Source organism: Pan troglodytes, chromosome 1 (assembly GCF_028858775.2).
Source record: "Pan troglodytes isolate AG18354 chromosome 1, NHGRI_mPanTro3-v2.0_pri, whole genome shotgun sequence".
In the NCBI taxonomy this organism is placed as follows: Eukaryota; Metazoa; Chordata; class Mammalia; order Primates; family Hominidae; genus Pan; species Pan troglodytes.
Genome location: NC_072398.2, coordinates 97,440,147 through 97,465,839, shown reverse-complemented (window position 1 = coordinate 97,465,839; position 25,693 = coordinate 97,440,147). Strand labels below are relative to the sequence as shown.

Sequence of the window (25,693 nt, the reverse complement as noted above, 5' to 3'; positions counted from 1 at the left end):
TCTCAAAAAAAAAAAAGAAAGAAAGAAAAAGAAAAGAAAAAAAGGTACTATAGTGGATACTGTTGTGCCACCCAGATACCCACCCCCATCAGGACTGAAGCACTCATCCTTGTCCTCCCCCCAGCACTTCTGGGAATTTTGGGTGACTGACAGTTCCCAGTTGCACCAGCATTTCCAAGAATTTGGGTGACTGACAGTTCCCAGCTGGGCTTCCTCCAGGAGTTACCCTTAAGTGAAAATTCATTCAAGATTATGCCCCCTCCTAAGACAGTCTGCATCTACTGGTCAATGTGGAAGTATATTCCCCTGCATGATTCTGATTTCCTTGTCTCAGTGGGGGACAACTCTGCAGGGCCACAACAGTTCCTGAGTTCCTGCTGTCCAGTTCTAAGGCCTTCACTTTCTCCCAGTGTTGTTGATCCTGAGAGCACGACTCAATGAACTTCTTTTACTCAAATCTCCATCTGAGAGTATGTTTCCCGAGGAACCCAGCCTGACAGGCAGTGCCAAGAGTGCTGAGGAAGCAGATTCTAAAATGAGATTCTAAACTGGAAATACTTGTTGGCCGCTGGCAGGGAGGGCCACTGGCAGTAGGTGGAGCATGGAGATTCCCCAGCAAGGTATCAGTGCAACTGTCAAAGCTTTCACTAGTGCTGAACTGGGATGGGATCCTGGGGGAAAGCAATGCTTAGTGGGGGAAATATATCAGGTCTGATAAATATATCAGGTTTTATAAAGACAATGGAATTGGATGGCTAGCTGGAGGCAATCAATGCATTGGACAAAGGCAATGAAAGGTTGAGGGTGATTGATCACCAAATAAAGGCTAAGAGTGAAAGCCCAAGGCCCTCCTTAGCAATTTAAAAGACATTTTTTATCTTTAGAGGCCCCCCAAAATTGAGAATAAGGTCCAATATTTAATTGTAAGAGTAGCAGGGCTCCAAAGAAGGTTGAATTCTTAACACTGGCAAGAAGGAGTGAGACCCTGAGACATAGGAGTGGGGGCAGCTGGGTTGATGCTTTAAAAAATCTTGAATTTTTAAATTCTCCATCTTTTGGGCCTGCAAAAGTGCCCACTTGTTCCTGGTAAAGGCTATCACTACTTCCTTGCTTAAGGATGATAGAGAAGCCTCTGGCTTGCAAGACCACACAGGTTCCCTTCAAAACCTACTCCACCTCCTCTCCTGATCTGCAAACCAATAACTAGGATTAAGTACTTTTAGAACTCAGCTAAGATTCCCCTAAGAGAAAAAATGCACCATGCCCTGGAGGTTCAAGAGGACCTAACTAGCAAATACAGGTTGGAGATGTATGGGACTGGATTCTGAGGGTGTTGGATCAAGGAGGGTGGGACATAAAGTTTGATAAGGGAGAGTGTATGGATATGGGAGCCCATTCTTTTTTTTTTTTTTTTTTTTTTTAAGACAGAGTGTCACTCTTGTTGCCCAGGCTGGAGTGCAGTGGTGTGATCTCAGCTCACTGAAAACTCCACCTTCCGGTTTCAAGCGATTCTCCTGCTTCAACCTCCTGAGTAGCTGGGATTACAGGCACATGCCTGCCATCATGCCCGGCTAATTTTTGTATTTTTAGTAAAGACGGGGTTTCACCGTGTTGGCCAGGCTGGTCTGAAACTCCTGACCTTGCGATCCGCCCCGCCTCAGCCTCCCAAAGTGCTGGGATTACAGGCATGAGCCACTGCGCCTGGCCTATGGGAGCCCATTCTTAGGATATGGGATTTAGTACTCTGACAAAGACCCTAAGAGATGTTGCTAACATTCTGATAGTGTAACTGAGTACCCCATTTTCCAAGAGATAGTTTATTTTTTTCTCTCTTTTTCTCTTTTCTGCTTTTCCCCTATAACTACATTTAGAAATGCAGTTATAGCCTTTTACCTCCTCTTCACCAGACACTCCCTACAGGGCAAGTTCATCTAACTGTGTGTTTAGAAGTCCCAGAGCAGAACTCTCACCCAAGCAGGAGGTTACCTGAAGAGACAACCTACAAGTCCATCTACAAGCCAATGTATGCCTGCTATGAGACTGTCTCACCTGGAGAGTTTTTGGCTGCTTTGGTAACCTAGTCCTGCCCATGAAGGTGCCAGTAGTCACCAGCTCGGCCACCCAGTAGACAAGGCACCAAAGCGAGTATGCAGGCACCCCAGCTGCCTGCTTCTTCCCCTGCATGCCATTCATGTCAGCATGCCAGGTCCCCTTTTAAAAGCACCTGTTTTCTGCTCCAAAAGCGAAGTGGTACCCTAAAAGCCGGAGGCTATACCTTCTTCCCCTAAGCTAGCTTTGGAATAAAAAGTCGCTTTCTTTATACCAGACCTTGCTTTTGTTAATTGGACTCTGTAAGCAGCAAGCAACTGAACCTGTTTTGGTTACAGTAGGATGGCTCTGGGAAGCTTGGAGAAAGTCATGGCCCACATTAAGTGAAGTAGGCGTGTGAGGAGTGCTGTGGCATATAGTGGAAGAGGTGTTAAATGGCTCAAAAGAGTGGGCCTGCTAGGCCGGGCGTGGTGGCTCATGCCTGTAATCCCAGCACTTTGGGAGGCTGAGGTAGGAGGACTGCTTGAGCCCAGGAGTTCAAGCACAGCCTGGGCAACATAATAAGACCCCATCTCTATTTTTTAAAAAAAGAGTGGGTATGCTAGAATTAATATGTAAAGTCAGAAAACTCACCAAATGCTTATGTTTCATCAGACATCCCAAAGAATATTCACTTTCTTTAAAAGGCTCAAAAGAGTGGGCATGCGAGGCTGGGCGTGGAAAGAATACTCAATTTCTTGAACTGATGAAGAATGTGCTGGTAAGAGAAGCTCAGGGTTGGCTGTTCTCTGTAGGCCAGGGCTGACATAGGGTATACGGTCACAGAGCTGGGCTTACTAGTAGCAGAGGGACAATAGGATGCCAGAGTCAAAGTAGCAGAATTATTGTGCTGAGCAGAAAGGTTGGAGAGGTAGCCAGGGTCTGACCAGCAGAGAAATTTGGCGATCATTAATAGAGCATGGCTTCCTGGGGACAAGATAGATGGCACTCAACAAATACGTTGTTCAATGCATTAAAAAACAAACAACAACAACAACAAAAAGAAATTAAGGATGGATGATTAGGAGGTGGAGGGCAGCCACCCTGATAAAAAGTTACAATTCCTTACTGTTTCTGCACCCGCTCAGCTTAAAAAAAAATTCATCTTTATTGAGGTACAATTTACCTACATTAAAATTCACCCATTTTAAATATATACTTTAATGAGTTTTACAGATATGTACAGTTGTTCAGCCATTAACACAAGATATGCAACATTTCCATCATGCCCCCAAATTTGCTTGTGGACAGTGGTGCGCTGGATCCCACTTATGCCACCTTGGGAGATTCAGCTGTTAACTAGCCTTTCTTCTCTACTAAATGTTCGGTCATGTCACATCGGTAATTTGAAATTGGCAATGGAGGGGTATTTACACCACGGAAATCAGCAAATGCTACAAACCAGGCTCCCTGTCCACCAAGAGCCAGTTGTTAAACATTTCCCAGGACACCGCTGCTCATTACCCTCTGCAGTCAATTCCCATCCTCAGCTCTGGCCCCTAGCAACCACTGATAAATTGCCACTATAGTCTTGCTTTTTAAAGAATTTCACATAAATGGAATCATATAGCATGTAGTCTCTTGTGTTCAACTTCTTTCATTATACTTTTAGGTTTATCACTGTTGTACATATCATTTGTTCCTCTCTCTTGTTGGGTAGTATTCCACTGTTTTTGCAGCAGTTGATGGATGTTTGGATTGTTTTCATTTGGAGACTATTATGAATAAAACTCCAATGAACTTTCACATATCATTAGTAACTTTTCATTTCTCTTTGGTAAATATCTGGGAATAGGATTGCTGTGTTAAATGGTAAGTACATGTTTTAACTTTGTAAGGAACTGCCAAACTCTTTTTCAAAGTTCCTACCTCATTCTGCATTCCTACCAGCAATGTATGACCAGTTTATCTGCATTTTTAGCAGGATTTGGTGCTGTTGCTATTTTTTATTTCAGCCATTCTGATAGGTGTGTAGTAACACATTGTAGTTTTAATTAACATTTCTCTGATAGCTAATCATGTTGAACATCTTTTCATATGCTTGAATATTCTTTTGGGTGAAATGTATATTCATGTTTTTTGCCCATTTTCTAAGTGGATTGTTTGTGGGGTTTTTTGTTTGTTTGTTTGTTTTGTTTTTTGATAGGGGTTCACTCTGTTGCACAGGCTGGAGTACAGTGGCACGATCATAGCTCACTATAACGTGGAACTCCTGGGCTCAAGTGATCCTCTTGTCTCAGTCTCCTATGTAGCTGGGTCTACAGGTGTGCACGGCCACACCTGGCTAATTTTTAAATGTTTGGTAGAGATGGGGTCTCCTTATGTTATCCAGGCTGTTCTCCAACTCCTGGCTTCAAGTGATCCTCCTACCTTGGCCTCCCAAAGTGCTGGAATTACAGGCAGTTTTTTTGTTTTGTTTTGTTTTTACTGTTGAGTTTGAGGGTTTTTGTTTTTTTTTTACTGGAATTACAGGCAGTTTTTTTTGTTTTTACTGTTGAGTTTGAGGGTTTTTTTTTTTAATATACTGAAGATACTGGTCCTTTGTTAGATATGTAATTTGCAAATATTTTCTCCCAGTACCTTGTCTTTTCACCCTCTTCACATGGGCTTTCCAAGGGCAAAAGTTTTTAATTTTGAGAGGTTCAAAATCTCAATTTTTTTTTCATGGATTGTGCTTTTGGTATCATGTCTAAGAACTCTTTGTCTAATCCTACAATTTGAAAGTGTTCTTCTGTTTTAAAAATAAGTTTTATAGTTTTACAAGTTACATTTAAGTCTTTTGCCATTTTGAGCTAATTTTTATAGAAGGTATTAGACTTAGATCGAGTTTCATTTTTTGCCTATGGCTGTCCAGTTGCTCCAACATCATTTGTTGAAAAGGCTAGCTTTCCTCCAGTGAATTGATATTTTTAAATTGAATTGAGGTAGTACCTTTTCATTGAATTGAGGTAGTACCTTTGTACTACCTCAGCACTATGTTGAATATAAAAACATTCAGACTTTCACCATTAAGTGTAATGTTAACTGTAAGCTTTTTACAGGTACTCTGTCAAGTTAAGGAAGTTTCTCTGTATTCTTATTTTTCTGAGAGTTGTTTTTTTCTTTAAATCACAAATGAGTGTTATTTTGTCAAATGAGTCTTCTGCATTACTTGATTTTATTTTGTGATTTTCTTCTTTAGAGTTTTAATAGGATGGATTACATTGATTGATTTTTTAATATTGAACCAGCCTTGCATCTTTGGAATGAGATGGGTATGGTGTGTAATGCTTTTTATACATTACTGAGATCTATTTACTGATACTTTGTTAATGCTTTTTGCATCTATACTCATGAGAGATATTGGTTTGTACTTATTTTATACTGTTTTGTCTTTTTCCCCCTCAGGGTAATACTGGCTTCATAAAATGAAGTGGGAAGTGTTCTTTCCTCCTCTATTTCTATTACGTAGAATTGGTGTTAATTCTTCTTTAGACATTTGGTAGAATTCTCTAGTGAAACTATCTGGGCCTGGAGATTTCCTTTCCTAGGGAGTGGGAGAAGTTTTACATTATGAATTTAATTTCCTTAATAGTTACAGAGCTATTTAAATTATATATTTTATATTGTGTTCATTGTGGTATTTGTGTTTTTCGATTTGGTCCATTTTGTCTAAGCTGTCAATTTACGTGTATAGATCCATGGTATTCCCTTATCCTTTTGATGTTTATAGTGATATGTTGTTTCATTCCTGATATTGGTAATTTGTATCTTTTTGTTTTTCATCAGTTTTGCTAGTGGCCTGCCAATTTTAATAATTTTTTTCCAAAGAAACAGTTACTTGTTTTATTGATTTTGTTCATTGATTTTAAAAAAATAAATCTCATTGATTTCCTGTTCTTTTTGGTATCTTCATTATTCCTTGCTCATGCTTGCTTTGGGTTTAGTTTGCTCTTCTTTTTCTAAGTTCTTGAGGTGAGAATTTAGATTATTGATGTTGGAGTTTTTGATTTTCCTAATGTATACATTTAATGCCATATTTTTCTCTCAGCACTGCTTTAGCTGTGTGACAGAAATTTTGATAGGTTGTGTTTTCATTTTTATTCAGTTCAATGTATTTCAAAACTCTTTTTTTTTTTCTTAAATCATCCAGTAGAATTCCTGGGTTTATGCAATCCTCTTGCCTCAGCCACTTGAGAAGCTGAGACTTCAGGCTTGTGCCTTTGCACTCAGGGCATTCAAGGTATTTTTTAAAAATTTCCTTGAAACTCCCTCTTTGACCCATGGGTTCTTACAAAGTGTGTTGTTTCACTTATAAGTATTTGAAAAATTTCCTCCTATCTTCTTTATTTTCGAGACGGAGTTTTACTCACTCTTGTCACCTAGGCTGGAGTGCAATGGTGTGATCTTGGCTCACTGCAACCTCCACCTCCCGGGTTCAAGCAATTCCTGCCTCAGCCTCTCGAGTAGCTGGGATTACAGGTGCCCACCACCACACCTGGCTAATTTTTGTATTTTATTAGAGATGGGGTTTCACCATGTTGGCCAGGCTGGCTTGAACTTCTGGCCTCAGGTGATCTGCCCGCCTTGGCCTCCTGAAGTCCTGGGATTACAGGCGTGAGCCACTGCTCCCGGCCCCTCCTATCTTTCTATTATTAATTTGATTCCATAGTTGTCAGAGAACATATTGTATAGTGTAATACTTTTTAATTTGTTGAGATTTGTTACATGGTCTAGGATATGGTCCACCTTGGTATATGATCTGTGAGAGCATTAAATAATGTGTACTCTGCTGTTGTTGGGTGTAGTGTTCTATATAATGTCAATTAGGTCTTGTTGGTTTGATGATATTGTTGAGTTCTTCCATATACCTGCTGATTTTCTGTCTAGTTGTTCTATCCATTTTTGATAGAGGGGTGTTGATGTCTCCAAATATAATTGTGGATTTGTCTGTGTCTGTTTTGAGTTCCATTTAGTTTTTGCCTCACACATTTTTCAGCTCCTTTGTTTGGTGCATATGCATTCAGGATCGTTATGTCTTATTGATGGATTGACCCTTTTTATCATTATATGATGATCCTTTTTGTCTCTGATAATTTTCTTTGCTTTGAAGTTTACTTTACCTATTATTAGTATAGCCGCTTTTGCTTTCCTTTGGTTAATGTTTGTCTTTTTTTGAGACAGAGTCTCACTCCATCACCCAGGCTGGAGTGCAGTGGTACCATCTCGGCTCACTGCAACCTCCACCTCCCGGGTTCAAGTGATTCTTGTGCTTTGATCTCCTGAGTAGCTGGGATTACAGGCGCCTACCACCATGTCTAGCTAATTTTTGTATTTTTTAGTGGAGATGAGGTTTCACCACGTTGGCCAGGCTGGTCTCGAACTCCTAACCTCAAGTGATCTGCCTGCATTGGCCTCCCAAAGTGCTGGGATTACAGGTGTGAGCCACCACTTGTGGCTTTTTTTTTTTTTGACAGGGTCTCGCTCTGTCACCCAGAGTGAAGTCCAGTGGCACAATCTCGGGTCACTGCAATCTCCGCTTCCAAGGTTTAAGTGATTCTCCTGCCTCAGCCTCCTGAGTAGCTTGGGTTACAGGTGCCTGCCACCAAGCCCAGCTAATTTGGTTAATGTCTGCATGATATAACTTTCCCCATCCTTTTACTTTCAGCCTGCCCATATCATTATATTTAAAGTAAGTTTCCTGTAGAGAGTACATAGTTTGGGTCATGCTTTTTAATTCATTCTACTAATCTTTATGTGGTTATTGGTATGTTAGGGCTTAAGTCTGCCATTTTTTGTTCTGGTTTTTTTTTCCCGATTTTTGTTTCTTTGTTTTCTTTTCCCTACCTCCTAAAGATTACTTGAACATTTTTTAGAATTCTATTTTGATTTATCTATGGCATTTAAAAAATATATGGAGTGCTTCACAAATTTGCATGTTATCCTTACACAAAGGCCATGCTAATCTCTGTATCATTCCAATTTTAATATATGTACTGCTGAAGTGAGCACTTTCTACAGTGTTTTTGAGTATATTCGTATAGCTTTCTTATTGGTTGTTCCAGGTATTATATTATATATACACATAACTTATTATAGCCTACTGCTGTCATTATTTTACCAGTATGAGTGAAGTATGGAAACCCTCTCTTTGTCCCTTTTCCCTCTCTAATTTATAATTTCTAAAAACATTCCCTCTACATACCTTTAGAATAAAATCAGAAAGTGTTGTTATTTTTGCTTCAACTGTCAAACATAGTTTAGAAAATTCAATAGAAGAAATGTCTATTGATTTTCCGATATTTTTTGCTAACTGTGTCTTTTCTTCCTAATGTTCCAAGATTTCTTTTTTCTTTGTTTCCTTTCCATTTAGAGAATCTCTTTTAGCCAATTTTAGAGTAGGTCTACTGGTGACAAACTCTTTTTGCTTTCCTAAGAAAACTTCTGATAATGTCTTAGTTTCCTCTTCATTCCTGGAGGATTTTTCTTTCTGTGTATAGAATTCTATTTCTTTCTGGGTATAGAATTCTGAGTTGACTGCTATTTTCCTTCAGCCCTTGAAAAATATTGTACCAATTCCTTCTGGCCTCCATGATTTCTGATGAGAAATCCATTGTCACTGAATTGTTTGTTTCCTTATAGTGACATTTTCAAGAGTTTTTTTTCTTTGTCTGATTTCAAAAGTTTAATTTTAACGTGTCTTGGCACAGATTATTTGGGTTTATCTTGGTTGAGGTTTCCTCAGCATTTTTTCTTTTTTTTCTTTTTTGAGACAGATACTCACTCTGTTGCCCAGGCTGGAGTGCAGTGGTGTGATTACAGCTCACTGCAGCCTTGACCTCCTGGGCTTGAGTGATCCTCTCACAGCTGGGACCACAGGTGCATGCCAACATACCTGGCTAATATTTTGTGTGTGTAGTTTTGTTTTTGTTTTTGTTTTGGTTTGGTTTTTTTTAGAGATGGGGTTTTACCATATTTCCCGGTCTGGTCTTGAACTCCTGGCCTCAAGCAGTCTGCCTTCCTCTGTCTCCCAAAGTGCTGAGATTACAGGCGTGAACCACTGTACCCGGCCTTCCTCATCTTTTTGAATCACTATGTTTATGAATCACTATGTTTATGTCTCTTGACAAACTTGGGAAGTTCTCAGTCATTATTTCTTGGTGTACTTTTTCAGTCCTGCCTTCTTTTTTCTTCTTCTGGGACTCCAGTGACAGGAATGTTAGATCTCTTGTTACCATCTCTCAGGTCCCTGGGGCTCTATTCATTTTCTCACTCTATTTTCTCTGTTGTTTAGACTGAGTAGTTTCTATTGTTCTACCTTATGGTATGCTGATTCTTCCCTTTCTTCTCTTTATTCTGGCATTGAGCCTATCCACTGAGCTTTTCTATTTGTTTATTGTATTTTATAGTTTTAAAATTTCTATTTGGTTCTTCCTTATACTTTCTATTTCTTTGCTGAAGTTGTATAGTTTTTCACTTTTTTCAAGTGTGTTCATAACTGCTTCTTGAAGCATTTCTATCATAGCTGCTTTAAAATCTTTGTCAGATATTCTAATATAGCTGCCATCTCAGTGTTGACCTCTATTGTCTTTTTTCATTCAGTTTGAGATCTGGACATTTTTGTATTATGTTATAAGACTTTGGATCTTAATTTAAAACTTTTGTTTTAACTAACTTTGTCTGTCACTGCATTGGCATGAGAGGGGGTGTCATTTCATTGCTGCCAGGTGAAGGTAGAAGTTCAGATTTCCCACTGTACCTCTGTTGACACTCAAGCGGGACAGGTCTCCTCCTTACTGCTGGATAGGGCTGCTTGTTCCAGCCCCACATGGTGTCTACTGATACTGTGGTAGAGGTGGCCTCATTACCTCTGGGTGATGGTTAAAGTCCTGACTCTCTACTAGGCCTCCTCTGATACCAACTGAGCAGAAAAGCAGAGGGGTACCTCATTTCTGCCAGATGGATATCCAGGTTCCCCACTGACACCACGGTCTTTATTGCCATCATGCACACAGAGAGGAGGGCTCATTACTGGCTGGCTGGGACAAAAGTCCCAGTTCCCTACTTGGCCTTGTGTGACACCACTCTAGTAAGGGTATTGGGGTGGCCTGTTACAACCTTGAGAGAGTGGAAGTCTAGGTTTCCCACTTAGTTTTGGCATGGGTTGGGGTAGGGCCACGGTAATAGAGTTCTCCAGAGAAATAGAACCAATGGAATATATGTATAAATTGGCTCATGTGATTATGGAGGCTGAGAAACCCAATGATCTGCCATCTGCAAACTAGAGCCCCAGGAAAGTCCGTGGTGTAATGCCAGTCTGAGTCTGAAAGCCTGAGAACCAAGGGAGCCAGTGGTATAAATTCCAGTCCAAGAGCAAGAGAAGATTGATGTCCCAGCTCAAGTAGGCAGGTAGGAAGCAAAACAGGGACATTTGTCCTCCCTTTGCCTTTCTGTTCTATTCAGGCCCTCAACAGATTGGATGATGTCCACTCACACCGGGGAGAGTAATCTGCTTTACTGAGTCCATGGATTCAAAAGCTAATCTCATCCAGAAACACCTCACAGACCACCCAGAATAAAGTTTAATCTAGGCACCCTGTAGCATGGCTAAAAGTTCCTGTCTTGCAGACTGCCCCGTGCCTTTGGCTAGCAGAAACAGGCTTTTGTTGGAGCTTTTCTTTTTCTTTTTGGTCTGTGCCCATTGACATTTCCTGGTTGCTGGTTTCTTCAGCTCCAAGTGTGGAATAAATGAAGCAAAAAGAAAACTCGGAGAACTCACCACTGTGGTGTTTCTTGGGTCTTGAGGTTTCTATCCAGTCTGCTTTCTTTTCTCCACTTTTCAAAGTCTTCTTATGTTTAATAAATAATTTCCAGGGTTTATGGTTGTTCTAGGAGTGGTCAAAGTACATTACCCCAACCTTCCAGAGGCAGAAGTTCCATCCAGTGTATTTTCCATTTCAGATATTGTATTTTTCATCTCAAGAAGTTCCATTTTGGTCTTTTAAAAATACCTTCTATTTCTCTCCTCATTATATTTTTGTTTTTCTTTACATTATTTAACAAATAGATTAAATATGTTCATTTTACATTTAATTCAGTATGAAACTGTTAACCTTTACAAAAAGACAACTAGGAAAATGGCTAAATATTTATTTCTATAACCCCTAGTTTCACATATTTTTAAGTTTGGAACTAAAATACTATGTCTCCTCTGACGCCTTGGTGAAGTTAATAGTACAAACTCCTTTTTTTAACTTTTTCTCCTGACTTGGTCTGTTTTTATTTTTTTTAATTGACAAATAAAACTTGCATATATTTATAGGGCACAACGTGATGTTTTGATATATGTATACATTGTGGAATGGCTAAACCTAGCTAATTAACATATGTATTACCTCTTGTACTTATCATTTTTTGTGTGTGGTAAGAGCACATAAAATCTATTTTCTCTTTTTTTTTTTTAGAGATGGAGTTTTGCTCTTGTTGCCCAGGCTGGAGTGCAATGGCACGATCTCAGCTCACCGCAACCTCTGCCTCCCAGGTTCAAGTGATTCTCCTGCCTCAGCCTCCCCAGTAGCTGGGATTACAGGCACGCACCACCACGCCCGGCTAATTTTTGTATTTTTAGTAGAGACGGGGTTTCACCATGTTGGCCAGGCTGGTCTCAAACTCCTGACTTCAAGTGATCCACCTGCCTCGGCCTCCCAAAGTGCTGGGATTACAGGTATGAGCCACTGCACCTGGCCCGTTGCCCATTTTTAAAATCAGGTCGTTTGCTTTCTTGCTATTGAGTTGTTAGAGTTCCTTATATATTTTGGATATTAACCCCTTGTCAGATGTACGGTTTGTAGATATTTTCTCCCACTGGGTAGGTTGTCTCTTTACTGTGTTGATTTTTTGCTTTGCTGTGCAGAGGCTTTTTATTTTGATGCAATTCTGTTTGTCTACTTTTGATTTTGTTGCCTGTGCTTTTGGGCTCATATCTAAAAAACCATTTTTCAGACCAATGTCATGGAGCTTTCCCCCTGTGTTTTCTTCTGGTAGTTTTACTGTTTCCGGTCTTACATATACGTCTTTTCCCCATTTTGAGTTGATATTTATATATGGTATGAAATAAGGGTCTACTTTCATTTCCTTTATTTAATTCTTAAGAACATGCAGGCCAGGTGTGGTGGCTCACACCTGTAATCCCAGCACTTTGGGAGGCTGAGGTGGGAGGATCATCTGAGGTCAGGAGTTTGAGACCAGCCTGGACAATATGGTGAAACCCCATCTCTACTAAAAAAAATTAGCTGGGCATGGTGGCGGGTGCCTGTAATCCCAACCACTGGGGAGACTAAGGCAGGAGAATCACTTGAACCGGGGAGGTGGAGGTTGCAGTGAGCTGAGATCACGCCATTGCACTCCAGCCTGGGCAACAAGAGCGAAACTCCATCTCAAAAAAACAACAACAACAACACATATTTATATCTCTTTTAATGTCCTGTCTACTAATTCCACCATTTCTGACATTTCTGGGACTGTTTCTTTTGGTTCTGGGTAATGTTTTCTTATCTCTTTTTATAATCATTTTTTAAAGAGATGGGGTCTTACTGTGTTGCCCAGGCTAAAGTGCAGTGGCTCTTCTTGGGTGTGATCATACTGTATTACAGCCTCAATCTCCTGGCCTCAAGTGATCCTCCTGCCTCAGCCTCCTGAGTAGCTGGGACTACAGGTACATGCCACCACATCCAGTACAATAATATTAAATTGAATGTCAAACCTTGGGAATTTTATTTTGTTCAGTGATAGGTTTTGTTGCATTTCTCTAATGAGTGTTGGACTTGGTTCTGGCATGCTTGGTATCAGTTCGATCATCAGTGCTTGCTTTCAAGCTTTGCATGGTGGCTCCAGAGTAGCCTTTATTCTAGTGTCCACTACTGAGTCCTTTTAAAGTCTCTATATGATGCCCCATGTATTATAGGATCTATTCATATGGGCTGTGAGGAACACAAACAAAATATTCCCAATCCTGTGTAAGTTCTGAGAATTGTTTGGCCTTTCATTTTCTGTTGTTGTTGTTGTTTTTAACCCCCTGCCTTGTGGAATTTTGCCTCATTAATGTACATATCAGTATTCAGCCAAAGTTTTAAGGTCTGGGACCTCTTGGCAGATGTCCAAAGCGCTCTGTGTCATTCCCTCGTCTCCAGTGTTTTCCCTTTTTTCCTTTCCTTTCCTTTTTCTTTTTCTTTTCTTTTCTTTTCTTTTTTTTTTTTGAGATGGAGTTTCGCTCTTGTTGCCCAGGCTGGAGTGCAATGGCTCAATCTCGGGTGACCACAACCTCTGCCTCCTGGGTTCAAGCAATTCTCCTGCCTCCACCTCCCAAGTAGCTGAGATTACAGGCATGCGCCACCATACCCAGCTAATTTTGTATTTTTAGTAGAGATGGGGTTTCTCCATGTTGGTCAGGCCAGTCTCGAACTCTCTTCCTCAGGTGATCTGCCTGCCTTGGCCTCCCAAAGTGCTGGGATTACAGACGTGAGCCACAATGCCCAGCCTTCCCTCTTAATTTCTAGCCAACGCATTCTCCACCAACTCTAATCTTTGTTTTCTCCACTCAATGAGACTGCTGGCTCTATTGGGGCTCCCCTCTCTGCAGTGCAGGAAACTGCCTCTAAGCTGAGGCAATGATGTGGCTCACCTTGTTTCCCTTTTCTCAGTTACAATTCTGCACTACTGGCTTTCCATTGTCTATAAATATTTCTTTCATAATTTTATCTGGTTTCATAGTTGTATAATGGGAAGGCAATTTCTGTAGCTGTACTTCCTTCTTGGGAGAAGTGGAAGTCTTCTTGGGCCAATTTTTCAGCTGGAAACAACTTGTTAAAGAGGCTACGTCTCTAGCAGAAAGGACCCTGAGACACCATGACAAATATATAAGGTAGTAATTTTCCCAATCCTAACCCACAGGGACTTATGACCTTTTATTTTCATAGGACACAGGAGAGAAAGAGGACTATGCAAACATTTAAAGCACTGTTGAATAGAGTCCATTGACATTGACACCCTAGGATTGGAAGCTCCATTATGGACCTCTGTTAGAGTTGCAGGGTGTGGAGGGTAGGTAATAATTGTATTCCAGCTCCAGCTCTGACTCTCAGTAGGTCTACCAGGTTTACAGACTCACCTAGTGGTTATTTCATGAGTCCTTAATGGACAGTTGGAATAGACATATTTGACAGTTGGCAGAACAACCAGGTTGGTTTTTTGGTTTGTGAGGTAGGAAATATCATAGTGAGGAAGGCCAACATGAAGTGTCCGGAACTGCCTCCACCATTCCAGACCAATATAATAAATAAAAATTACTCCATTAGTGCCCTGCTTGAAGACCTAAAGAATGCAGAGGTGGTGGTGCCCATCATATTGCCATTTAATTCACTAGTCTGGCAACTGCTAAAACCACACAGATCTTGGAGAATGAGTATGGATTACTGCAATCTCAATCAACAAATAATGCTAATTCTATCTGCTGTTCCAGATGTGATATCTTTGCTGGAAAAGATTAACGCAGCCTACATGGTATGTATTGATCTGGACAATGCACCCTTTTTCATCCTTGTAGAAAGGAAGATCATAAAAGCTTGCTTTCACTGAGATGAGCAATGATATACATTTCCAGTTTTGCCTCTGGACCATGTAAACTCTCCTGCCTCTGTCATAATATAGTCTGAAGGGACCTGGACCATTAGGACATTCCATAGGACATCCCATTACTGCACTGATGACATCATGGTAATTGTACAGGATGAACCTGAAATGATACCTGTATCAGAGGCCTTGGTAGGATAAATCTTCTTCAAATAGTAGTGCAAGAATCCTACAAATATTCAGGATCTTGCCAGATCAGTGAAGTTTTTAAAAGTCCAGTGGTCTGAAGCATACCAGGACATTCCCTCCAAAGATGATAAGGAGAAATTTTGCATCTCGTGTTTCTCACCACTAAAAAGCACAATGCCTTGCAAATGTCTTGGGGTCTATTGCTAGCATATTCCATACTTGGAAATGTTGCTTTGACACAAATATCATACGTGACACAAAAGGCTGCCAACTTTGAGTGGGTCCCAGAGCAGGTAAAAGCTCTGTAGCAGGTCAAGACTGTGGTACAAATGGCCCTGCGGCTTGGATCACAAGACACCATATTATATTAGAGGTGTCAGTGGTGAGAAAAGATCATACACTGTTCGTGATAAATCCCAATAGTAAGTCACACACAGCCCCCTATAGTGCTGGAGCAATGCCATGCCATCTGAAACAGAGCATTATACACCTTTCAAAAGATAGCTCCTGGAATGCTACTGAGTCCTAGTTGAGACAACGTGCTTACCTATGGGACGTTAAGTCATGATGTATTATAACCTGGGTTCTGTCAAACCCACAAGTCATAAGGCTGGGTGGGTTGACCGGTCATCCTTCATAAAATGAAAGTGGCATATGTAGAATTGGGAACAAGCAGGGCTGGAAGGCAAAAGTGAGCTACATAAGCAGGTGCCCAGATCCCCTGTCACCCACTATTGATGCACTGGTGGTGCTTTCTCAGTTTACATCTGTAGCCACATGGATCGGAGATCCCTCATGACCTGATGACAGAAGAGGAAAAAGGCTGAGCTTGGTTAATGTACTGGTTGTCTCATTAGGTGAAAGTAGGCTGGAAATACACTGTGGCTGCACTATGGCCCCACTTAGATGGCCTGTGTACCTGCCAGAAGTAAGAATATATATAGACTCATGGGCCTGGAAGGCAAACTGGAAGATTAAAAACAAGGAAGTGTGGGGAAAAGGAACATAACATACCCGAGAATGGGTATACAGTGTGATGATTTTTGTATTGCAGGTTAATTCCCATCAGATAACATCCACCACAGAAAAGGTACCAACCAAGCAGATGGAATGACTTAGCCAAATAATGTTAACCAGGCTTTGTTGCTGGCACCCCAATGCTGGCAAAATGATCAATGAACGGAGGAGCCATGGTGGAGCAAATCCAAGTGTTCAACATCATGGACTCATCAAGTCTGATCTAACTACTGCATCAGTGAATGTCCAGCTTGCCAGCAACAAAGACCGACACTTAGCCCGATGTCACCATTCCTCAAGGAAACCGTCTAGCCACTTGGTGGTAAGTTGATTACACTGTATCCTTGCTACCTTGGAAGGGGAAGTGTTCTATCTTGAAGGGGCACTGATGTATATTATGGGTACTGGTTTGCCTTTCCTGCCTGCACAGCCTCGGTCAGCAACACCATCCAAAGGTTTACAAAATTTTGATCCATTGGCCTGAAATCTTGTGCAACATTGCATCAAACCAAGAGACCCACTTGATAGCAAGGAGGTACAATGCTGGGCACATGATGGTAGGATTGGCTTTAATCACATACCATACTATGCAGAAGCTGCTCCCTGATAGAGTGCTCATTAAAAGCACAGCTAAGGCACCGGATTGGAGATGATAACCTGTAAGGAGAAGCCATCATCCTTCATGATGCAGTACATACCTGAGACCAATAGCCATTGAATAGTGTATCCTTAAGGAAAATATATGGCTCTGGGGAACAAAGGGTGGGTGTAGGAGCAGCCCGCATTATCATCACTCCCAGTGACCCAATTGAAGAAACTGTGCCTTCTATCCCAACTCTGGTCTCTAAGGGTTTAGAAGTCCTGGTTCCCAGAAGGGGAATATTTGCACCAGTGAACACACTGAATCTCACTAAACTTTAAGCTATGGCAGGCACTAGATTACTCCAAATCACTACCAAGAAACAAGGCAAGGAAATGAGTCATTATCAGGAGGTGGGGCTGCTATTACACAGTGGGGACAGGGAAGAATATATCTGGCACCCAGATCATCCACTTGAGTATGTTTCTCCTTGCCCAATTTTGATGATAAATGAACAAGTGCAGTCATAGTCTGAGAAGGGCATGATGGCCAGGTACCTCATCTGGTAACCCACATGAACCAGAGGTACAACCCCCTCAGGGGGGTTGGGGAAAGATCAACAATAGGTAGTAGAGAAGGGAGGTGAATGCCAGTTGCAAACTCAAGCTACAGCAGCAGAGGCTGTGGCCTGTTCCAGACCTTCCTCTTTTAAGTTTCCCCAGAAAGAGATCCATCAGAATCTTGAAGAAACCATTCCAGAACTAATGAAACAAATCAGTCTGAGCAGTGCAAAGGGTGGACTGTACTGTTGACTGTGGTGTGCTGCCCATATTTTCCCCTTGAGGACTGAAGCTGCTAAGAACGCTGACAGCTGTCACCTGTGCCCCATCCAGGGACCGCCTTTGGCTGAAGTTAGCCACCTCACTCAAGATCATACCCCTTTCCTGGTCAAGTGGGGAGATAAGGTCCAGCCCACTTACCCTACTGGGGCATCCTGCAGAGCCATCCTAGTTTGAGCTCCTGATTGACTGAGGCGTTTGTTAAGACTGCATCAGCTCAATTTCTCCCTCTACCCAATTCTACTGCCTTTACTCCCCAATAGGTGTTGATGCAGATAACTCCTCCCAATAAACTTCCTGCATGTGAATCTCCAACACAGAGTGTTTTTGCCAAGAACTCAACCTATGGCAGGTATTTAAATGCTTTTTAAGGTTAGCTGTGTGAAATGTGTGCTCGTTGCTCAATTTCAGAGAGTTTCGTGATGGTCATGTTGAGAGATGCTGTGTGTGTTTAATTAGCCTACCATTTCAAGGACAATAGGAATGGGGATCATTGAAATGGCAAATTTCAGTGGGCTTGGGGCTCATGCCGAGGCTGCAGGTCCTCCCCAAACCTCAGGAGCATGTCCAGGATGGCAGAACTCTGTGCTTCAGTTTGGGGGTTAATTCTGGGTGTCCCCAACTCACTAGGGATTAACTGGGGTACAGAAGTGTATGCATCTGCTTCAATCTAGATTAGCGCTTCCTAAATACTGGGGTCTCTGCAAGTTAATGGAGGCTCAAACCTTTCAGAAGTTCTGTTAAATCCAAGACTGAGTGTACCTACCAAAAGCAGTCAACCATCTTTCAAAACAAGAGGGTCCTGCTGGGAGATACTGGCAATGAGAAGTTCCTATAGGACCATAAGATCAGTCTGGGGCTGGGTGCAGTGGCTTATGCCTGTAATCCTAGCACTTTGGAAGGCCGAGGCGGGTGGATCACCTGAGGTCAGGAGTTCAACACCAGCCTGGCCAACATGGTGAGACCCTGTCTCTACTAAAAATACACAAAAAATTAGCCGGGCGTGGTGGCGGGCTCCTGTAATCCCAGCTATTTGGGAGGCTGAGGCAGGAGAATCGCTTGAACCCGGGAGGTAGAGATTACAGTGAGCCAAGATCGTGCCATTGCACTCCAGCCTGGGCAACAAGAGCGAAACTCCATCTCAAAAAAAAAAAAAAAAAAAAAATCAGTTTGGGCTTCAATATGCCCAAATAGGCTATGAGGGCACCTATATTTACACTGATTGCCCTTCATTGGTAACGTCTCCATCTGAGGGTGGATCCTGTCTGGCATGGTGACCAAGATAAAAGATGCAAAAGATCAACATCATCCACCAAGACTATTTCCACTACATGTGTAAGTACAGTTGCTTCAAGAAGCACAAGAACATGTTCATGCACCCATCCCCTTGCATCAGGGATGTCCAGATCAGCAACATCATCATGGTTGGGTAAGCACCAGCATGAGCAAGATGGTACACTTCAACACGCTCATGGTCCCCAATGCCACCAAGAAGCAATTCCAGTTCTGAGTCTGGATGCCTGCCTACTCCCTAATGTGAAATAATGTTATTTTCCCATTCAAAAAAAAAGAAAAGGGTGGGGAGGGAAGAAATGCTAAATTTCAGATAGTGCCAGTGCCACACTTGAGTTACAGAGCTCTGTCAAGTATGAAGTTGGCTATAGTTATCAGTGCAACTACTGATGGCAGACTTTCTCATTAGCTGAGATGGGATGAAAGTGTTTGACTCAGAGTGGTAGGTGAGCTCAAATAGGAAAGAAACCAATGTCTGGTATGGATAGCAAAGGAGTCAATGATCCCATCTTTACTACCCTAAACTGCATGACCTCACATTGTATTTGAGTGACCTTGGCACAATCCACCTGAAAATGAATGTTTTTTTCTACTAATGAAACTCTGAACTTACAGAAAACTACTTTCAGGCCAGGCATGGTGGCTCATGCCTGCCTGTAATCCCAGCACTTTGGGAGGCCGAGGAGGGTGGATCATGAGGTCAGGAGTTCAAGACCATCCTGGTCAATATGGTGAAACCCCATCTCTACTAAAAATATAAAAAATTAGCCGGGTGCTGTGGCACATGCCTGTAGTCCCAGCTACTCGGGAGGCTGAGGCAGGAGAATCACTTGAACCAGGGAGGTGGAGGTGCAGTGAGCTGAGATTATGCCACTGCACTCCAGCCTGGGTGACAGAGCAAGACTCTGTCTCAAAAAAAAAAAAAAAAAAGAAAAAAGAAAAGAAAACTATCTACTTTCGTTTATCTCCCATCAAGACATCCATTCATCCATTCCAGAGTTACCTTATGACTAGCTCCCTATCTTAATCTTGGTCTAGAAAATTAAGGTAACTTCTTTTTCAGAATTTCAGGAGCTGGTTCAAGGAAAAAAGTTCCCTTTTTAAGCTTCTTTCATCCCAGCTTTCCAACAATTACCCTTGGGCCTTACTCAGATCTTAGAGAAGCAGAATCCATTGTGCTTATTCACATTGATGACTACATCAATGTATCTAAGAAGAGTGTTAAGACCAAACACATCATCAACTTGTTCAGCACAATTTGTTCATACCACAGTAACTGTGGGATGCAGTCTAAGATATTCTCTTCTTTCCTTTTTAGCAGCAAACCTCTGTGGCTCAAGGAAATCTCCATTGGATGTCCTGTCTCATCTACTCAAGACCAGTAAGCAACACTTACTTAAAAAGAACATAATCTCTTTATTTCTGCTTGGGATACAAATGTTCAGTTTGGATGATGAGAATGAGGCAAGTACTGGAGACAATGGCTGGCTCTCCTGTTTGTCCCAATAAACTCCAATGGAGGAAGAAGCTAAACAGGTTTTGGATGGTTTCGGTCTACTGCATCTAGCTTATCAAATCTACAGCCTGGTACTTCTGGAACAAGACTGCCCTGCCCCAGTGATGACAGTTAAAGATGGCAAAAATGAAGAATTCAACATGTATACGCAGTGCAGTCTGATGTCTTCAGATGTTCTCTAAAATTCTGTATTTGGTCAGAGCTGGGAGTGAGATCAGGGTGCTTGCACATTTCTGCTCCACTGCTCCTGATTCTGCTTTGCTGCCTTGGAGGGAGAGTAGATTTAGATCTGGGGGCTGGTGGGGGCCATGGCCTTGGCAGCTTGCTGGGCTAACCAGTACTTATATCTTTTGGTCTTGGGCTTCTCAAAGTTCACGACAGACATAGGCACTCTCACAGTATCAAGCCCATTTACCTGCACACAAAACAATGGGAATTCTCAGAGATCAGTCAGGTAGGTAAGATTTAGCACCACCTAATCCCAGCTTTTCACCCTGACTTTTCTCCCAGTCAGAAAAAGGAGAGCTAGGGCTGGGCACAGTGGCTTATGCCTGTAATCCCAGCACTTTGGGAGGCTGAGGCAGGTGGATCACCTGAGGTCAGGAGTTTGAGACCAGCCTGGCCAACATGGGGAAACCCTGTCTCTACTAAAATACAAAAATTAGCCAGGCATGGTGGCGTGTGCCTGTAATCCCAGCTATTAGGGGGACTGAGGCAGAAGGATCGCTTGAACCTGGGAGGTGGAGGTTGCAGTGAGCTGAGATCGTGCCACTGCACTTCAGCCTGGGCAACAGAGTGAGACTCCATCTCGAAAAAAAAAAAAAAAATTAGAAAAAAGGGAGAGGTAGGTGCTAGGTGCGGTGGCTAATGCCTGTAGTCCTAGCTACTTGGGAGGCTGAGGTGGGAGGATTGCTTGAACCCAGGAGTTTGAATCCAGCCTGGGCAATGAAACAAAACCCTGTCTTTAAGAGAAAGGAAAAAAAGGAAAAAGTGGGGGAAAAGGAGAAAAAAAAGAAAAAAGAAAGTATGCAAAACACTCACCGTCACCTCACACCAATACTCGCCCCACCGTGTGATAGGCTCTTCTGGTAACTTTAATGTATGTGGGGCAACCACAACACCAAGCTGCAAAAAAAAAAAAAAAAAAAAAAAAAAAAAAAAAATCTCAGCTCAAATGAACTCTGTTTTCATGACTGCCACTCTAGGGAACCTCATAAAGAGGGTTACAGGATTCCCTGCACAGGGATGAATAAAACTGGGGTGTCTACTCTGGCTGATTCCATGGGAGAGAAGGGCATACACCTTCATAGATGGTAGTAGAGAAATTCAATTCTGATTTCTCAGAAAGGGAGGTAGATTCACAAAGAGAAACAGGGCTTGAGGCCAAAACCACTTCATCCACAAAAGTAACAATTCTCCAGTGAGTCACAAATCCCCAGCATTTCCCTAGGTAGACAGGAAATAAATGGAAACCACCACCTTTTCCTATCAATCTTCAAATTCTATGTGACCATCCTTAGTCCTTAGCCATTTCCTTCCCATATTCCTGCAAACTAACCAAGAATACTTCCCTTAACTACAACTGGATGATCACACCCCTTGCTAACAAAGGGATCAATCCCAGGCCTCCTTTCCAGAGGCAGCTTCCACCTCAGGGGTAGAGTGGTTTTTGGGAACACTCACATTCTTGAAGAAGTGGCGGGCAACTATTTCAGTGTTCAGCTCCCATTTGACATTGTTCTTCATCCCTACCTCCAGGCGACAGCTTTTTAGAAATTTCACTGTCTGAAAGGAATTATGAGTTTGAGTCAAAGGAGAGGAAACATGTCAGGGTCACAAGGTATGCAAGCCAAGCAAGATGGCTCATACCTGTAATCCCACCACTTTGGGAGGCCAAGGTGGGTCTCCCAAAGTGGATCACTTCAGCCCAGGAGTTTGAAACCAGCCTGGCCAACATGGCGAAACCCTGTCTCTACCAAAAATACAACAGTTAGCCGGGCATGGTCGTGGGCGCCTGTACTGATTATCTTCTCATGTGTCTATGTTCTCTCCAACTTGTATGTAAATATCCTTGAAGGCAGAGCCCTCATCTCAGACTATTCCATGGGTTCCCTGATTCCCAGATTGGGACCTCCCTTGGTACTTTAAGGCACTTCACCCAACACATCAGGGATCTCCCAAGAGGTCTCCATACCTGTTTTGTGGGGCAGCCACAACACTTCCCCTTTCTCCCACTCTTGGGTCTGCAATCAGGAGACCTCAAGGGAATCAGGGAGACTCTCAGGGTGAGGTTGGTAAGTCTTGTGACAAATAAATACTTTTTACGTTTCTACTCACCGCCTCACCTGCCTTGGTCTGGATCTTCTCTAATTTTCCTTCTTGTCTCAGCTAGAAAAGAAAGTTAAAGATGAAAAGCAGTAAAAGAAAAATGAGCCCATGTTAAATAGCATCAGACTATTCCTATGTTGGACATTGGGCTTCTGCATTCCTGTTCTTCTAGTTCCTATTTCATTTTCAAGTTAAATGTCAAAGGGAAGGAAGCTGCGAGAGAAAAGAGGTTTTATCTCTCCAAGTCTCTCTGTCCTTCCTTTGAGCTCACCAATTTCTCCTCTTCAAACAGCTTCTTGTTTTCAGGGGATGCATATACAGCCAGTCCCTGAGGAAGGAGTCGATTCCGGCCTAAAGATTTCTTCACTGAGACCAGGTCACCCCGGACTCCAACATCTGTCAATTAGAACAGAGACAGGGGAATTAGAACCATCTAGGAGTCCCTAAAGAAAATATGTCAAAGAGAGAAGCACCTCTTACTTTCTCACAGTGCTTATTTTTCCTAAAAGAAATGCTAATTCATATTCACTAGGAACAAGATTTAAGAGACTGCTAATTAGTTTCTTTAGAACTTGATGTATAAATTTAATATCCCCTGTATAGAGGGAGGAGTTGTCCCATGGAGGATTTCAGTATCTGTGGCACAAATTGTCAGGCTCCTCTCCCCACACACTGTTTGTTAATAATATTGCTGCCTTTATGTTTTAATTTTCAATGCTGGAGGCCAATGTCACAATCACAATAGTTTTTATGGCTTCCTCTTCTCACATATAGAGTTGGATTGTTTCCACAAAGAAAAAGCAAGGCAAATAGTTGAGGGGGACGGGCTAGAAAAAGCTGATGCCAAACCGGACCAGCCTGAGAGGAAGCGCCTCGGCCCGGGCCTTACTCTCCACCGACTGCGTCAGGATGAGCTCCAGGTTTTCTTTGGGCCGATGCTTCGTGTCCTCCACCAGCTTATAGACGCGATGTCGCCGGTGCAGGCGCGGCTTCCGGCCCTCCCCGGCCAGCGGTACCTTCCACCAGCGCTCCACGATGACCGTGCCCTGGCGGCCAGGAAAGCGACGGTAAGCTAGTCTCCACAAGGAACACCCTCTCCCTCCACCACGGCCGCCAGCCCCTCAAGGAAAGCCCGCCACCCCCACATCGGCCCCCTCCAGGTCCCAGTGCGCCTCCAGAAACAATACTCGAGCGTATCATCTACCCCCTACCCCAGACTCAGCCCTCACCCGATTTTGAGAAAGGCTGAAGTTGCAGGCCAGGTCAGGGGCGTTCCCTTCATGTCGCGGCCGCAGTAGCTCCTGGACGCCTCCCCGAAGCAGCCGTCCAGCGCCCGCCCGCAGCAGAGCTCTGCCCGGGGCCGTGACAACGGGCGCCGCCATGTTCACAGGCACAGAATGAGTGAGACCTGACGGAGGACCCCGGCGTCGGGCGGCAGGAAAGGCCCCCGCCAGGGCTGCCTGCGGCGCGCCGGCGCGGCTTTGGTCTGGGCTGAGCGAGGGTATGGGGAGCGGGCCGGGGAACAGATGGCACCGCGGCTTGCCTATTTTTACTTTTTGGCAGAGGTGACGGACGCCTAGAATTACTGACTGATAATGGAATGAGTGTTAGGTGGACTGATGTCGGAAAAGACGCTCTTCCTCTTGAAAGTGTGGGCTTTGCTGTAGCTCTAGTTGCTGGGGTAACTTTTAATTCTAACGTTCTGTGATGACTGGATACTGACCGGAGAATGAATGATGCTCTCACTTTTCCTTACTTCAAATCTACCTAAAAGTGGTAAAGGATGGGATCCCTTGGAAAACTCTGCCAGCTCCAGGAGGAGCCTGACCCTTAATCATTATACTGCAGTATTTAAGCTAATAAAGGAGAATTCTAAATCACAAGCTATGTAAACCATAGAAAAAAAAGCAACTATGGTAAGGCCGCGACAGTTCCCTCTGGGGAGGGTCTCAGTACTGGACAGAAGACCATAAAAACTGGATGAAAGAAGGTCCATTTGGCAGAGATTATGGAAAGACTGGCCCTTAAACATACTGACCAGTCCTCCTTCCTCCTAAATACACTACTTGGCCTCCTGGACACCGGTCTTCTTCAGTCTCGTTTGCTGATTTCTCCTTTTCTCCCCCGCTTCTTAGAATGCCCTTGGGACTCCGTTTTTGAACCTTTACTCTTCTCAGTATACACTCACTGTTGATCTCATCCAGTCTCGTGGCTTACAATACCATTTATATGCCAATGACTCCCAAATTTCTAGTTCCATCCTAGACATCTCCCAAACTCGTCTCAAATATTCAACTGTTTATTCGTCATTTTCCTCTTATGTATCCAAAGGACACCTCAAAGTTAACTGTCCCAAACTAATTTATTTATTCCCCCCTCGCCCCCAAAACTGCCCCATCTGCAGCCTTTTTCCTCTCAGTTGACAGAAACTCCATTCTTTCCATTCTAACTCTTTTCTCTCATACTCCATCAGGAAATCCTGTGGGTTCTACCTTTAAATTACAGATAGTCCCTGACTTGGATTTACAATTTTTGAGTTTGTGATGGTGTGAAAGTGATGTGCACTCAGTAGGACATCAATAGTAAATATTCAACACTTTATTATAAAATAGGCTTTGTGTTAGATGATTTTACCCAACTGTCAGCTAAGTTGTCTGAGCATGTTTAAGATAGGCTAGGCTAAGCTATGGTGTTTGGTAGGTGTATTATATGCATTTTCAACTTATGATACTTTCAACATACTATGGGTTTATCAGGACATAACCCTATTTTAAGTCAAGGAGCACTTGTATTTCCAGAATCCAACCACTTGTCACCACCTCCAATGCTCTACCTTGGAATAAGACACTACTTTCTCCTAGATTACTGCAATAGTCCCCTAAAAGATATCCCTTAATTCTCTACAGTTTATAATTCTATGTAGCTTATTTATAGCAGCCAGAATGATCTTTTTAAAGCATAAGTCAGATCATGTCATTCTTCCACCCAAAACTTTGTAATGACTTCCTCCTTTACTCAAGGTAAAAGAAAAAGGCCATCAGATGGTCTACAAGGCCATACATACTCTGACCCCATTAGCTCCTCTATAATTTACACTGCTCCACCCACAGTGGCCTCGTTTCTTGAAAACACCAGGCACGTTTCCTGCTCAGGGCTTTTGCACTGGCTGCTTTTGCGTTGGATGCTCTTATCCTCAGATGCTGGCTTGGTTAACAACCTCACATCCTCCAAGTGTTT

At 42.7% G+C, this 25,693-nt stretch overlaps 1 protein-coding gene and 1 non-coding gene across 3 annotated transcripts; both read right to left on the bottom strand.

Moving 5' to 3' along the window:
- Nucleotides 1-7,975: 7,975 nt before the first annotated feature.
- LOC112207023 (U6 spliceosomal RNA) lies at nt 7,976-8,079 on the bottom strand. The gene has a single exon (XR_002941509.1). It is a non-coding gene; the product is annotated as a U6 spliceosomal RNA (small nuclear RNA).
- Nucleotides 8,080-20,008: 11,929 nt separating this feature from the next.
- On the bottom strand, nt 20,009-24,139 carry MRPL9 (mitochondrial ribosomal protein L9). Of its 2 annotated transcripts, XM_513803.9 has the most exons (7): nt 23,686-24,139; nt 23,346-23,502; nt 22,728-22,852; nt 22,466-22,516; nt 21,812-21,913; nt 21,170-21,253; nt 20,009-20,543 (listed from the first exon to the last, which is right to left on the bottom strand). In XM_513803.9, exons 1-7 carry the CDS (start codon nt 23,836-23,838, stop codon nt 20,412-20,414), a joined length of 804 nt encoding a protein of 267 aa, XP_513803.2. In that variant the 5' UTR covers nt 23,839-24,139; the 3' UTR covers nt 20,009-20,411. The 2 variants fall into 2 exon arrangements, with proteins under 2 accessions (XP_513803.2, XP_009429790.1); XM_009431515.5 differs by lacking the exon at nt 21,170-21,253.
- Nucleotides 24,140-25,693: the final 1,554 nt, after the last annotated feature.

Excerpts from the sequence above, each read along its gene's own strand:
- MRPL9 (XM_513803.9), bottom strand. The coding sequence starts at position 23,838 with ATGGCGGCGCCCGTTGTCACGGCCCCGGGCAGAGCTCTGCTGCGGGCG. Across the intron at positions 22,517-22,727 it reads TGTTTGAAGAGGAGAAATTG|CTGAGACAAGAAGGAAAATT; the intron begins GTGAGCTCAAAG and ends TTTCTTTTCTAG. Across the intron at positions 20,544-21,169 it reads AGTATTGGTGTGAGGTGACG|GTAAATGGGCTTGATACTGT; the intron begins GTGAGTGTTTTG and ends TTTTGTGTGCAG.